General features: G+C 49.1%; 1 protein-coding gene across 1 annotated transcript in view; it reads left to right on the top strand.

Moving 5' to 3' along the window:
• Positions 1-12,444, top strand: part of PLEKHJ1 (pleckstrin homology domain containing J1) — a 57,699-nt gene that overhangs the window by 32,025 nt on the left and 13,230 nt on the right. Inside the window, exon 2 of the mRNA XM_086947183.1 lies at positions 4,022-4,089. Within this exon, the coding sequence (XP_086803309.1) occupies positions 4,022-4,089 (68 nt within the window). The remainder of the gene's footprint in view (positions 1-4,021; positions 4,090-12,444) is intronic.

Below are 12,444 nucleotides of genomic sequence, written 5' to 3'. Positions count from 1 at the left end.
TCAGGAAGATACAAAACCCCTCTTTACTGCTCACTGCAGGAAAGTAACACAAGGTGGCCGGAGAGCGCTCTGTTCTCATACTGACAGTATGGAACTCTGTGTCTTACAGAACCTGTTTTATGAACGTTTTCACCTCCATATTAGAAAAAAGCACTAAAGACTTGACGAACTATAAAGGGTATAACTCACACTGCAGTAACTTACTCATAGATTGAAGCTCACTCAGTAGTTATTGTATCCATAAATCCACTAATCTTATGTTATTAAGCTCCTGATGTGGGTTATTTAATATATGGTTTATCCTGTGTTTGATGTTTTCACTTCCCTATATTTTGCACATTGGTATCACATAACCTCCTTATCTATTGACTCAAAAACATTTGAATAGTTAAAAAAAAAAGTTTTAGTAAAAAAAAGATGAAATAAATCTTTGGCAGAGTGGCCTGCACTATGGACTTCTGTTGCCGTCCAGTCCAAGCCATGCACCTGTGAAGCTGCCTCCACAGCATGTGGTCCATTGCATTATAAGTTTTTTTTTAACCGCATGGTGTGGAAGGAACATGCTGGTGTCCTCATCCTGCTGCCATGATGTCTTAAGTCCAAATGGCACACGTGGGAGTAAAATTTAACAGTGTTGGCGCCTCCCATCACTGAACAAAAGGAAAAATAAAATGATAACCTATCCTTATTATCATTTTAGTAGTTTTCCCATGTAAGTCAGTGACTCTAGGCCGGGGCCGGCCAGAGCAGGGGGGAGTAGTTTGCACTCCCTACGTGCCAGGGCTGCTTGGCCAGCCATCTTGCGCCGGCCAAACAGTCCTGCGCACTTTTGCATCTTCATCATTGGTGACAAACGAGCACAGGTTCCCTTTTACGCAGACCAATCCCAATGATTGGCTGAGGGAAGCCTGGGAGCCGGGATCTCCAACCAGGAGGAAGGAAGATGAGGACGAGGAGGTGGTCGGCCTTAAGGGAGAGTTTTTCTTTTCTCTACCCCCCCCCCCCCCCCCCCCCCCCCCCCCCAATAAGCATATATTAAGAAATCGCCTCAGAAGGCCTGCCATCTTTGTGGTTAGAAAGAGCTGCTGCGGGGCAGCACTTGAGCCCACCGTCCCAGCGGGGGCGGCATGGGGGGGGCTTTGCTGGTGCACTTGTTCCTGTCTCAATGAGGAGTGCGAGACTACCCGCCGGTAGTGTATGGCTGCACGTTTAATCGTGTGCGCGCCTTGCCCCACACCTGCTGCACGCGCTGTGTACCGTGCATGAGCGGATTAGCCGCTCCGGGGCCGAAAGGCGCAGGTTCCTCTTTTACTTGTGAGAGAGAATTCACGCGCGTGAGGCCGAGAGCACGCGCCTCCCTCCTGAAGGCTAAACCGGCAGTGCGTCGTGTTTATTGCGAAGAGTATTGTATTGTAATTTCGTTTATATCGCGTTTACTACCCCTGACGAGGCGTGTGAGATTTAGTTTTACTTTGGCGCGACCTGATGTTTATAAAGGAAAGAGAGCGCGAGCACCCCCTCCCGGCCGGGTGTGCGATTGCCACCGGATGTGATTCTGAAGAGTTTAGCGCGCGCCGTATAACAAGGAAACTGGTGAAGAGCAATCATTGGCAAAGCCCGTAGGGTTGACTTTTGCATTTTGTATGCACACGTGAACACTTGTATTCTTGTATTCCTACGGGCAGAGGCCGGCACATGGGTAAACTAAGGTTCGACAGCAGTGTATGGCGATAATTTGAGGACAAAATGATATTTAAATAACGAGTCAGAAATGTGGGTGTGGTGATTGCATGCTTCGCTGATTTTCGGCCCTGTACTTGCAAGGAGGGCAGGAGACCCACAGGCAGCCAGGACGTGCCCGCTAGACTGCAGACCTATATAGGCCCCACTGCACACCGGCCAGCACCATACACACAGCTTCCTTAGACGGTCATTATTCACACACCGACCGGCTGGGCGCGCGTCATACAGTCCGCATCTTCACCAAACCATATGTAAAAGACATGTTTCTATTGGCTTTGTCAGTGTGGTTAAGGACGGGCTGCTGTTTGTGCAGATTTGGCGCGCTTGAAGCCTTCTGTGAAAGATTAGACTCCGGTGGGGGACACCTCGGTGCAAACAAGGCCCCTTTGACGTGAGGCGCGCGCTGGGGCTTGCAAACACGTCCTTATCAGGGGAGGGCTCTAACCGAAAGCACTGTCGGGGGAGGGCCCTGCAGGGACGCCGCGGGGGCCGAGAGATGTCTGGGAGGGCTGGCTGGGGCTGTTGGAAAGCCGCCCGCTCAGCAGTCCCACCTTCGAATGCTCTTCTTGAGGAAAGGTATTGTTAGCTGCACCAAACAACTTAAATACATAAAGAAAGCGTTGGCCAAAGCCAGTAAGTAGGCCAGGAGCCGCACAGTGAAAAGCTTGTCTTGAGCAAAACAAAATGTTTTGTCTCAGATTATGGTTGTGGTATTTGGAAAGAGGGGTGTAACGGGGCACCGTTTTGCTAATAGTTATGGCCAAGAGGCCGTGTCTAATGGTTAGAGCAGAGACACGGCCAGAAAGAAAGCAGGGGACATGTTGTTGATGGAAGCAGGCAAGCTAGGACATTTACTAATCTGCTTTTATAGCGCCAGCTGTGTGGCCAGATGGGTGTTTAGCTCAACAGGTCCCCAAACAGTCTTTCAGGCTGTCTTGGAGGCGAGAAGCTCAACCCACAAATTCTTATGTCACTTCCTGTGACGTGACTGGTCATATGACTAAATATCTTGTGGTTGAGGCAAAGGATGCGTAATGTCACTCCTGGTGATGTGGTAGGGGTCAAAGGTCTAGTGATGTATATGGTGCTACAGCGGTCTGGCTCTCACCTCCAAAGCTGCTATTAGAGGTTAAGCGGTATGGTTTAGTGTACAGTATGTACATCTACTCTTATGATAAGTGTTTCACAGGTTTTAATCCAGGTTTCAAGGTAATCCATGATCATGAAAAGGAGTTGAATTTAAAATATTTGTATGTTTGTTAATATTATGTAGATCTCTTGAAAATCTGTCCCTCCTCACCATATGTTGGATGCCCAGTACTACAAACAAAGAAACTATTTCAGATATGCACCTCCACACCATCCGTGACAGATCTCCGCCATTGGTTATCATGAACTTTTTATTTCAAAGTTAGATGCTGTCTATGTTCCGCCTCTTTTAATTACTTCTCATTTCAAAATAGAACACTCTTTTCATGTAGTGCTGAATGGGACGGTCAAATGAAGCCACCAGTGATGTATGCAGCTGGCATAATTAATGCTCCATATTATTGCATCATGTCAAGGTTTTCAATTTAAGAGCTCTAAAATCATTCATTAACAAACCCTAAAAAATAAAGTAAAGAAAAGAGAGCAAATAATGACTGGAATACACAGTGCAAAATAAACCTTTCTTACACCCTTGCCACCCTTTCTCAATGAATGAAGTGTATATTGGCACTGGCCTCTAGACTGAATCACAGCAAACGCTTTTTTGAGTAAAGCAATGGGCGGTTTCCACCCAGAATTAAAACACTGGCATAAGAAGCAGATGTGAATACTTTGACTGAGAAACCGGAACATTTTAGCTTCAGTAAATCTAGGCAACATCTCGTAAGTGGAATTAATAAAGCTTAAAACGTGGGATTATCTTATTTAGACAGTGCTTGCTCCTCCGCCTGCTCCTGGACTGGGAGGGGATATGTCAAAGTGCTACAAGCTGCTGGCAATATAGGTGTTAAAAACTAAAAGAAAACTCACCGGTCCGTATTACCTCCTAGTGGATATTTTTGGGATCTTTCCTATTCCTTCTTCTCAAAAAAGGGAATTGCTCATTGCATGTTAAATTGAAATTAAATCATCTTTTTGTGATGGATGCCATCCAAACTTTTCTCTTTCAACAAGAGGGCATGGCAAGATCTAAAAAGACCATCAAGGGCAGTGAGTAGGTTTTCCTGTGCATAAGGATACAGTGCGGCGTTTAAATTTCATCCTGTTTTTTTTTTCTGCTTCCATTCAGTTCTCAAGAAACGACTCATCAAGCTAGTTGTGAACTTCCTCTTCTACTTCCGCACAGATGAAGAAGAGGTAAGATTTTCAGACTGCACCTAAGTGGTCTTGGGCAAGTGTGTGATGGCTCTGTTGTGGGAAGTGGCACGTTGGCTAGTGCAGTGACTAAAGATGAGTTTCCTGTCTGCTGGGAAGGTAGTATGTTGAGTCCCAGATTTGGAGTAAATAAGTGCTTGAGAGAACAGATTATGTAGATCAGGCCAACCAGTTTAATGAAGGTAAAACAAATGGCTATCTGTGTATCCTGGGCTGGTGACCTGGCTGGCATTTCACTTTGGGTCTGACAGACTGAAATCTTTAAATCTAGCTAGCTGCCTCTGCTGGTCTTGGGGTGGTCTGCCAAGACCTACAAGAAGTCCTAAATCTGACAGACCACTCTCTAGTGGAGTGCGTGTTAGATGTTAGTCTGAAGGATGGTTAATATCAGGTCTCATGTTTTATGGACTGAGGGCTCCTAGTGTGAAAGTTATTGTAATGGACCGCTGTCTGCAATATGAATAATATAGTATTGGGTAGTTCTCAGCGTGTATGTTAGTACAAGGACTGCTACTTGGCAGTATCGGCATCTTTTTGATTTCACATTGACCCAACCTAGCAAGATCCTAGCAAGCAACAACAGAGGTCAACTTTTCTTTCAATGTGCTTGGGACTTGAGGCCTACATCAAGCAATGATTCTCTTGTGGCCATTTAACTTCTTGTTATGTTTTTAGGTCTCGCCTGTCGATGCGCATCGAGCAAGCGAGACTATGGGGGCTTATCCACTCTTTATCCAACTTGCAAGGAATCGTGGCGATTCCTTGCAGTGCCCGTGACTTTTAAGCTCAATGCGCATGCGCATTGAGCTTAAAAGCGCGTGCACATGCCCCCAGCCGCCTGCCTTGCCTACTCTCCCGCCCCCTCACTTCTTGATTGCACGGCCGCTAGGACGTGCCTTCCCTACTCTCCTCCTCCTACTCTCCTCCCCTCGCCGTCTGTTCCCGCACTCTTCCCACACCCCCGCTCCGCCCCCTCCCCTGCCTGCCATGTCGCGTCGCATTTTTTTTCAGTGTAACTGCGATCTGTGTGTTCTTTCTGCCACGTCTCCTTGATTCACATTCTGCAATATTGGTGGTCTTCGAGGACTGTGCTGTCTCTGCAGCATTTTGACTCTTTGATTTGGGTTTCCTGATAGACTTGTAGTCCCAGATGCCATCTTCTTCTAAAAGACCCTCTTCTGACATCTCACAAAGACCACAGAAACTGAGAAACCAGCACTGTACGTGCTTCACCTAGATCTACGGCTGCCCAACATCTGTAGTGGCATCATGGACTATATACCCACTAATATGTGACCACGTTTAGACTATTCGGGTAGTTACTGGAAAGTCAGTAAAATATATGAAAAACAAGCAGGTACAATCTACTGTAAAACTCTGTTATTCAATGTAAACGTCCACGGATTTGGGGATTCCATAGATAGGAACTTGAGAAGGATTGTTCTCTGCCACTGAACATCAACCCATGCGCGTTATCGAACTTTGTAAATTGACGATAGTCTCATATTGTGGGATCTGCAATCCCACCAACCTACCCCGATCGCGTTCAAGGAAATGCTGTCTTCTTTCAAGCCTCTGAATGGAGCCCGGGAAGTTACGGCCACTGACATAGAAAGGGGACCACGATGGTGAAGCCGAGGATGGGACAAAACTTGGAAGTCATGATTATAGGAAAAAAAAGCGAATAGTACATCACGGGAGAGGTGCTCAGGAGAGGTATCAATATATGAGTAGCATTATGTAAGGTGTTGTATAATTGTATACAAGCTGTAATTAATACACATTCGAATGTAATTAGTAAAGTAAACGAAAGTGTTGATTTGCTTCGAAAAGTAAACATTAAGGAGGGGATACAATACATTTATTATCAGAAAGGGCTTGCTGATAAGTTACCCGTATGTCCATTCTAGTAAAAGACATACTGAAAAATGGCCGCCAGGGCTAGACAATGCAAAGGATGAGCAGGGCACTATAACGTGGTGAAAAATGTACGAACATGGTTTTCAACTATAGTCAGTCTTTTGATCTACTACCTATAAATACCTCTTTTTTAGTGCATTTTTATAAAGCGCGGACATTACCCGAAGGTATCAAACCTCTTGTGGAATCTAACACGGGAGATACACATACAGCCAAAAACACAGCTATTGCATGTCATATTCCCTATCCCAGTCTAAATAATCATTTGGTACCTAAAACAAAACGTGACGCCGAGCACAAGTATGTTCTATCATCCCTCCTTAGGGTATTGTATTTTTCTCGGAGAAAAGACCACTGTACTTTACCTTTTATACAAATTCCACTCTTCTCGGGAGCAACAACCCAAGCTCAAATGTACAGATGCCCTAGTAAAATCGCACACTTTTTCTTTCTTTTCGAACAACGTCTACGAACTGTGTAGTATTTTGCTGCATTAACAATTCATACAGTTTAAATTTTGCCCAGGTGCTCAGAAATTGATGGAAAGCAGCCATTCGTTTTTTTCAAATACAGGAAATAAATTTTAGGGAGGAAATTAACGAGACCGTAGCAAAAGGCTGTGACAAAAATGTTTTACTTTTTGAATATAGAGTATTTTGCCATAAATGTTACCGTTATAAACTCCACTTCAGGGGCAACATCAGCGAACCCTACTTCCTCCGTGCATACGGCCGGTCAGTACTGAATAAAGAGAAGGACTGTCGGGGGAGGGGGGGGTGTAAGGCGCGCAGGCGCAATCCTAGTCTCCATTCCTGATCCAAAATGGCGGCCGCTGTCACTTCTCATTCGCTGCTTTACCGCCAGGCTGATTTGGAAGCCGCTCTTCTCGAAGTTACAGCTTCGGCAGATCGAAACGACCTAGTCCTGCAGTATGTAAGAGAGGCGGACAGCCGTCGCCAAGAGCTTCTGGTACCGGAATTCACAGAAGGTGGGTTAACGGGTAGTGGGTGTGACCGTATATAGTCACTTCCTGTTATAGACATAAAAGATGTACTAGACGTCATTTGTAACTCCTGCCATGAAATTGCTTTTCAAAGGAAACACCCTATGTTCTTTAAGCTCCCGAGAGTTAATAAAGTAATTCTACCATACAACTTATTACGTTTTCCAGACGTAAATAGGAATAGCTACTAACTTCTTTATGTACTGATAGTCTTATGGTTGGCATTTTTAGGTCTCGCCTGTCGATGCGCATCGAGCAAGCGAGACTATGGGGGCTTATCCACTCTTTATCCAACTTGCAAGGAATCGTGGCGATTCCTTGCAGTGGCAAGGAATCGTGGCGATTCCTTGCAGTGCCCGTGACTTTTAAGCTCAATGCGCATGCGCATTGAGCTTTAAAAGTGCGTGCACATGCCCCCAGCCGCCTGCCTTGCCTACTCTCCCGCCCCCTCACTTCTTGATTGCACGGCCGCTAGGCCGTGCCTCCCCTACTCTCCTCCTCCTACTCTCCTCCCCTCGCCGTCTGTTCCCGCACTCCTCCCACACCCCCGCTCCGCCCCCTCCCCTGCCTGCCATGTCGCGTCGCATTTCTCCTCCCCCTTCCCCACAGCAATGCCCTCCGTTTTGACTCGCTGCCTCCTCCTTGTTGTATCTGTTTTGTAACGCTCTTGTAACGCTCGTAATCCTAAATCCTTATACTTTGCAACCAGTTCTCATGTAGATCGCTCTGACATCTTCCGGTAAAATTCGCGCTATATAAACTCATATAATTAAAATAATATAAATAAAATAAAAATTTCTGCGAGCAGCCACTTCAGGATATCCCTCCACAGTGCAAGGCGCCTGTTGCGGATCTGCCCGCTCTTGAGGCCTGAGACGGCTGGCTATTCCCTGGCGTTGTTGTTGGCTGGCGGATGGGGTAGATGTTTCTTGGCCTGACTCCCCCCCGCTCCGCCCCCTCCCCTGCCTGCCATGTCGCGTCGCATTTCTCCTCCCCCCAGCAATGCCCTCCGTTTTGACTCGCTGCCTCCTCCTTGTTGTATCTGTTTTGTAACGCTCGTAATCCTAAATCCTTATACTTTGCAACCAGTTCTCATGTAGATCGCTCTGACACCTTCCGCTGTGCGGGAGAGTAATACTGTGCAGGCCAGGGCTAAACTATAGGCCGCCGTCTGTGTAATCTCCTGCCATCGCCATCTGTTCCCCCTCCCCAGCCGCCAGCACCTCCCCTCTCTCACCCCGCACTATCAATGTAATGGTTTGAAAAATGTTGACAAGCTGCCAAATCCAATCACGCGGAGAGAGCAGTGGCTGCACATTGAGGATGCAACTGTCGGCACAGAGTCACAAATCTTTACCATCACTGACCCGAGTGGATTTTTTTTAAAACATGCCTTGTCATTTTGGATCTCAGGTGCTGGAAAACAAGGATTATAAACTGACAGAATATTTCAATAAATGAAGGATTGCCTTAAGTGGCAGCATTTAAATAGCGATCATGTAAGTGTGTCGTTCATGACCTGTTCCCTTAGGGTCCTTTCACTTAAAGCCAGAAGCCAGACAACGTGATCAATGGTTACATAATCAATAGGATTTTTCATATCCCCACGGGAATTATTCACAGGGTAAGTGGTCGAACAGCTCAATATTGATCAAAAAGGCAGCGTTTTAAAATTAACAGTTAATCTTTTACAGAACGTGAGAGGATTTTGAAATCTCATTGGCTGACACGGACGTCAATCAAAATAGTACGGGATTCAAAAAAAAAACTAGAACGCAATAACTTAAATACTTTAATATAATTATGGGACAGTCACACAAGCACACACACCACAATCACACAAATACACAACACACAAACACCCTCACACACCCTCACCCTCACACACCCTCACTCACACCCACCCTCACCCCCCCACCCTTAGAACACACGCACCCTCACTAACCCTCACACACACACCCTCACACACCCTCACACTCACACACCCTCACCCACCACCACCCTCACTCACACACCTTCACACCCTCAACCCCTCACCCTCACTCACCCTCACTCACCCACACTCACCCTCACCCTCACTCACCCTCAACGCCTCACCCTCGCTCACCCTCAACCCCTCACCCTCAACCCCTCACTCACCCTCAACCCCTCACCCTCACTCACCCTCAACCCCTCACTCACCCTCAACCCCTCACCCTCACTCACCCTCAACCCCTCACCCTCACTCACCCTCAACCCCTCACCCTCAACCCCTCACTCACACTCACCCTCACTCACCCTCACCCTCACTCACCCTCACCCTCACCCTCACTCACCCTCACTCACCCTCACCCTCACTCACCCTCACCCACCCTCAACACCTCATCCTCACTCACCCTCACCCTCACTCACCCTCACCCACCCTCAACACCTCATCCTCACTCACCCTCACTCACCCTCACCCACCCTCAACCCCTCACCCTCACCCACCCTCAACCCCTCACCCTCAATCCCTCACCCTCACCCTCACTCACTCTCAACCCCTCACCCTCACTCACCCTCAACCCCTCACCCTCACCCACCCTCACCCTCACTCACTCACCCTCACTCACCCTCACTCACCCTCACTCACCCTCACTCACCCTCACTCACCCTCACCCTCACTCACCCTCAACCCCTCACCCACCCTCACTCACCCTCACTCACCCTCACTCACCCTCACTCACCCTCACTCACCCTCACTCACCCTCACTCACCCTCACTCACCCTCACTCACCCTCACTCACCCACCCTCACTCACCCTCACTATTATTATTATTATTGGGACATTTGTAGAGCGCTGCGATTACGCACACCGGCGTGTCCACGCGCTAAAAGTGGGAGAGGCAGCTAACAGCGGGCACAGAGACTGAGCGGACACATTATTTCAGGTAGAGAAATGTTTTAAGTTTCGCTCGGAACCTGGTCTCCTCCGGTTCCAGGCGCAGGTCCGCTGGCAGTTTGTTCCAATTAGTAGCCGCTAGGCATCTGAAAGACCTGCCTCCCATGCGGGCTTTTTTAATTCTCGGGATCCTCAGAAGGCCGCCCCCTGTGGATCTAAGCGCACGTGTTGGTTCGTACACTTCTATCAGTTTAGTGAGAGGGTCGGGTGCCCTTCCATTCAGAATGCGATGACAAGTGCAAAGGGCTTTGTATTCTACTCTTCTCCTCACAGGGAGCCAGTGTAGCTGCTGGAGGGCCTCCTTAGAAGGCGCCCTTTTGGGCAGTCTGAGGATCAGACGCGCTGCCGCATTCTGCAGCACTTGTAGGCGGGCTATACTTTTTTCTGGAGCCCCCAGGTACAGCAGGTTCCCATAGTCCGACCTAGCTGTCACCAGAGCGTGGACCAGGGTTTGGCGGGCCTCCAACGGGAGTAAGTCGAGGACTTTCCTTAATTTCTTTAGAATTCCGAAACATACTCCCACCACCCGATTTATCTGGGGGCCGAACGTGAGACCCGCGTCAAACCACACCCCCAGATTACGTGCCTCTTGGCAGGGGGTAGGGACTGGTCCAAGGCAGGATGGCCACCATGCCGACGACCAAGCAGACTGGGCCCTCCCCACCACCAGCACCTCTGTCTTGCTGCCGTTCAGCTTTAGGCAGTTGTTGGCCATCCATTCGGCAAGGTCTTTCATGCACGAACGGAAGCCCTCGGCAGCAAGACAGGGCGCGTGTGATAGGGAGATCACCAGCTGCGTGTCATCGGCGTAAGAGACCAATTGGAGGCCGTGGCTCTCCACAATCGAGGCAACAGGCGCGACATACATATTAAAGAGGGTAGGGCTCAAAGACGAGCCCTGCGGCACGCCTTGGCCCAAAGGCACCCCCTTTGAATAGCAGTCTCCTTGCCTGACTCGAAAGTTTCTCCCCTTGAGGAAATCTTGGATCCATCTCAGCGCGGTGCCAGAGATGCCACCTCTGTTCAGACACTGTAGCAAGATGTTATGCGCTACAGTGTCGAACGCCGCGCTGAGGTCCAGCAGGATCAAAGCCATGGTTTGGCCTGCATCCACACCCTCTCTCAGATGTTCCGTGGCCATGAGAAGGGCGGACTCGGTGGAATGTCGCGGCCTGAAGCCAAACTGCGTCGCATGGAGCAGTCCCCTCTCCTCCACGTGCTTCATAATCTGGGTATTGACCACCTTTTCCGCCACTTTGGCCAGAAAAGGTAGGAGGGAAATGGGCCTCAGATTTTCGAGTACCTCGAAGCCTAGATGGGGTTTCTTCCGGAGCGGGAGCACCACCGCCTGTTTCCACCCCTCAGGCAGCTTTCCCAATCCGAAAGAGGTGTCGAGGACGTGCCTTATGTACGGCTCCAATACCTCCAGACTATCAACCAGACGTTTTGGCGACACCGGGTCCCACGGGGATCCTGATTTGACAGAGCGACATATCGCAACTAATTCCTCGGGGGGGGGGGTACGAAAATGTGTGATAAGCCCTACCGTCTCCATATCCCCCACTACTACCTCAGGGTCAAGCCCTATCGGCAGATTAGGGAAAGTCGAGTAGATCTTCTCAACTTTAGCGGAGAAGTATTCGGCAACCGGTCACATGACTCCGTAGAGCTACTCTCTGGCTCAGTAGGAGCATTTACCGAAGTCAAGGATTTGTAAATGCCGAACAGTTCTTTGGCAGAGTTATCCGCCCCCTGGATTTGTCCCGCGTAGTATGCTGCCTTAGACTTTTTTATCAGTCTATGATGAAGGCGCCTTTTTCCCAGAAACACTTCCTTGGCCTTATCATCATAGGAAACCCTCCAGACTTTTTCTGCCCGCCTACAGTCCGCCTTGGTTAGCCTCAACTCAGCACTAAACCACTAAACTCACCCTCACCCTCACTCACCCTCACTCACCCTCACCCTCACTCACCCTCACCCACCCTCAACACCTCATCCTCACCCTCACTCACCCTCACTCACCCTCACTCACCCTCACTCACCCTCACTCACCCTCACTCACCCTCACTCACCCTCACTCACCCTCACTCACCCTCACTCACCCTCACTCACCCTCACTCACCCTCACTCACCCTCACCCTCACTCACCCTCACTCACCCTCACTCACCCTCACTCACCCTCACTCACCCTCACTCACCCTCACTCACCCTCACTCACCCTCACTCACCCTCACTCACCCTCACTCACCCTCACTCACCCTCACTCACCCTCACTCACCCTCACTCACCCTCACTCACCCTCACTCACCCTCACTCACCCTCACTCACCCTCACTCACCCTCACTCACCCTCACTCACCCTCACTCACCCTCACTCACCCTCACTCACCCTCACTCACCCTCACTCACCCTCACTCACCCTCACTCACCCTCACTCACCCTCACTCACCCTCACTCACCCTCACTCACCCTCACTCACCCTCACTCACCCTCAC

Source organism: Lissotriton vulgaris, chromosome 12, assembly GCF_964263255.1.
Source record: "Lissotriton vulgaris chromosome 12, aLisVul1.2, whole genome shotgun sequence".
Taxonomy (NCBI): Eukaryota; Metazoa; Chordata; class Amphibia; order Caudata; family Salamandridae; genus Lissotriton; species Lissotriton vulgaris.
Note: the sequence above shows the minus strand (reverse complement) of the source record. Positions and strands in the feature narration are given on the sequence as shown.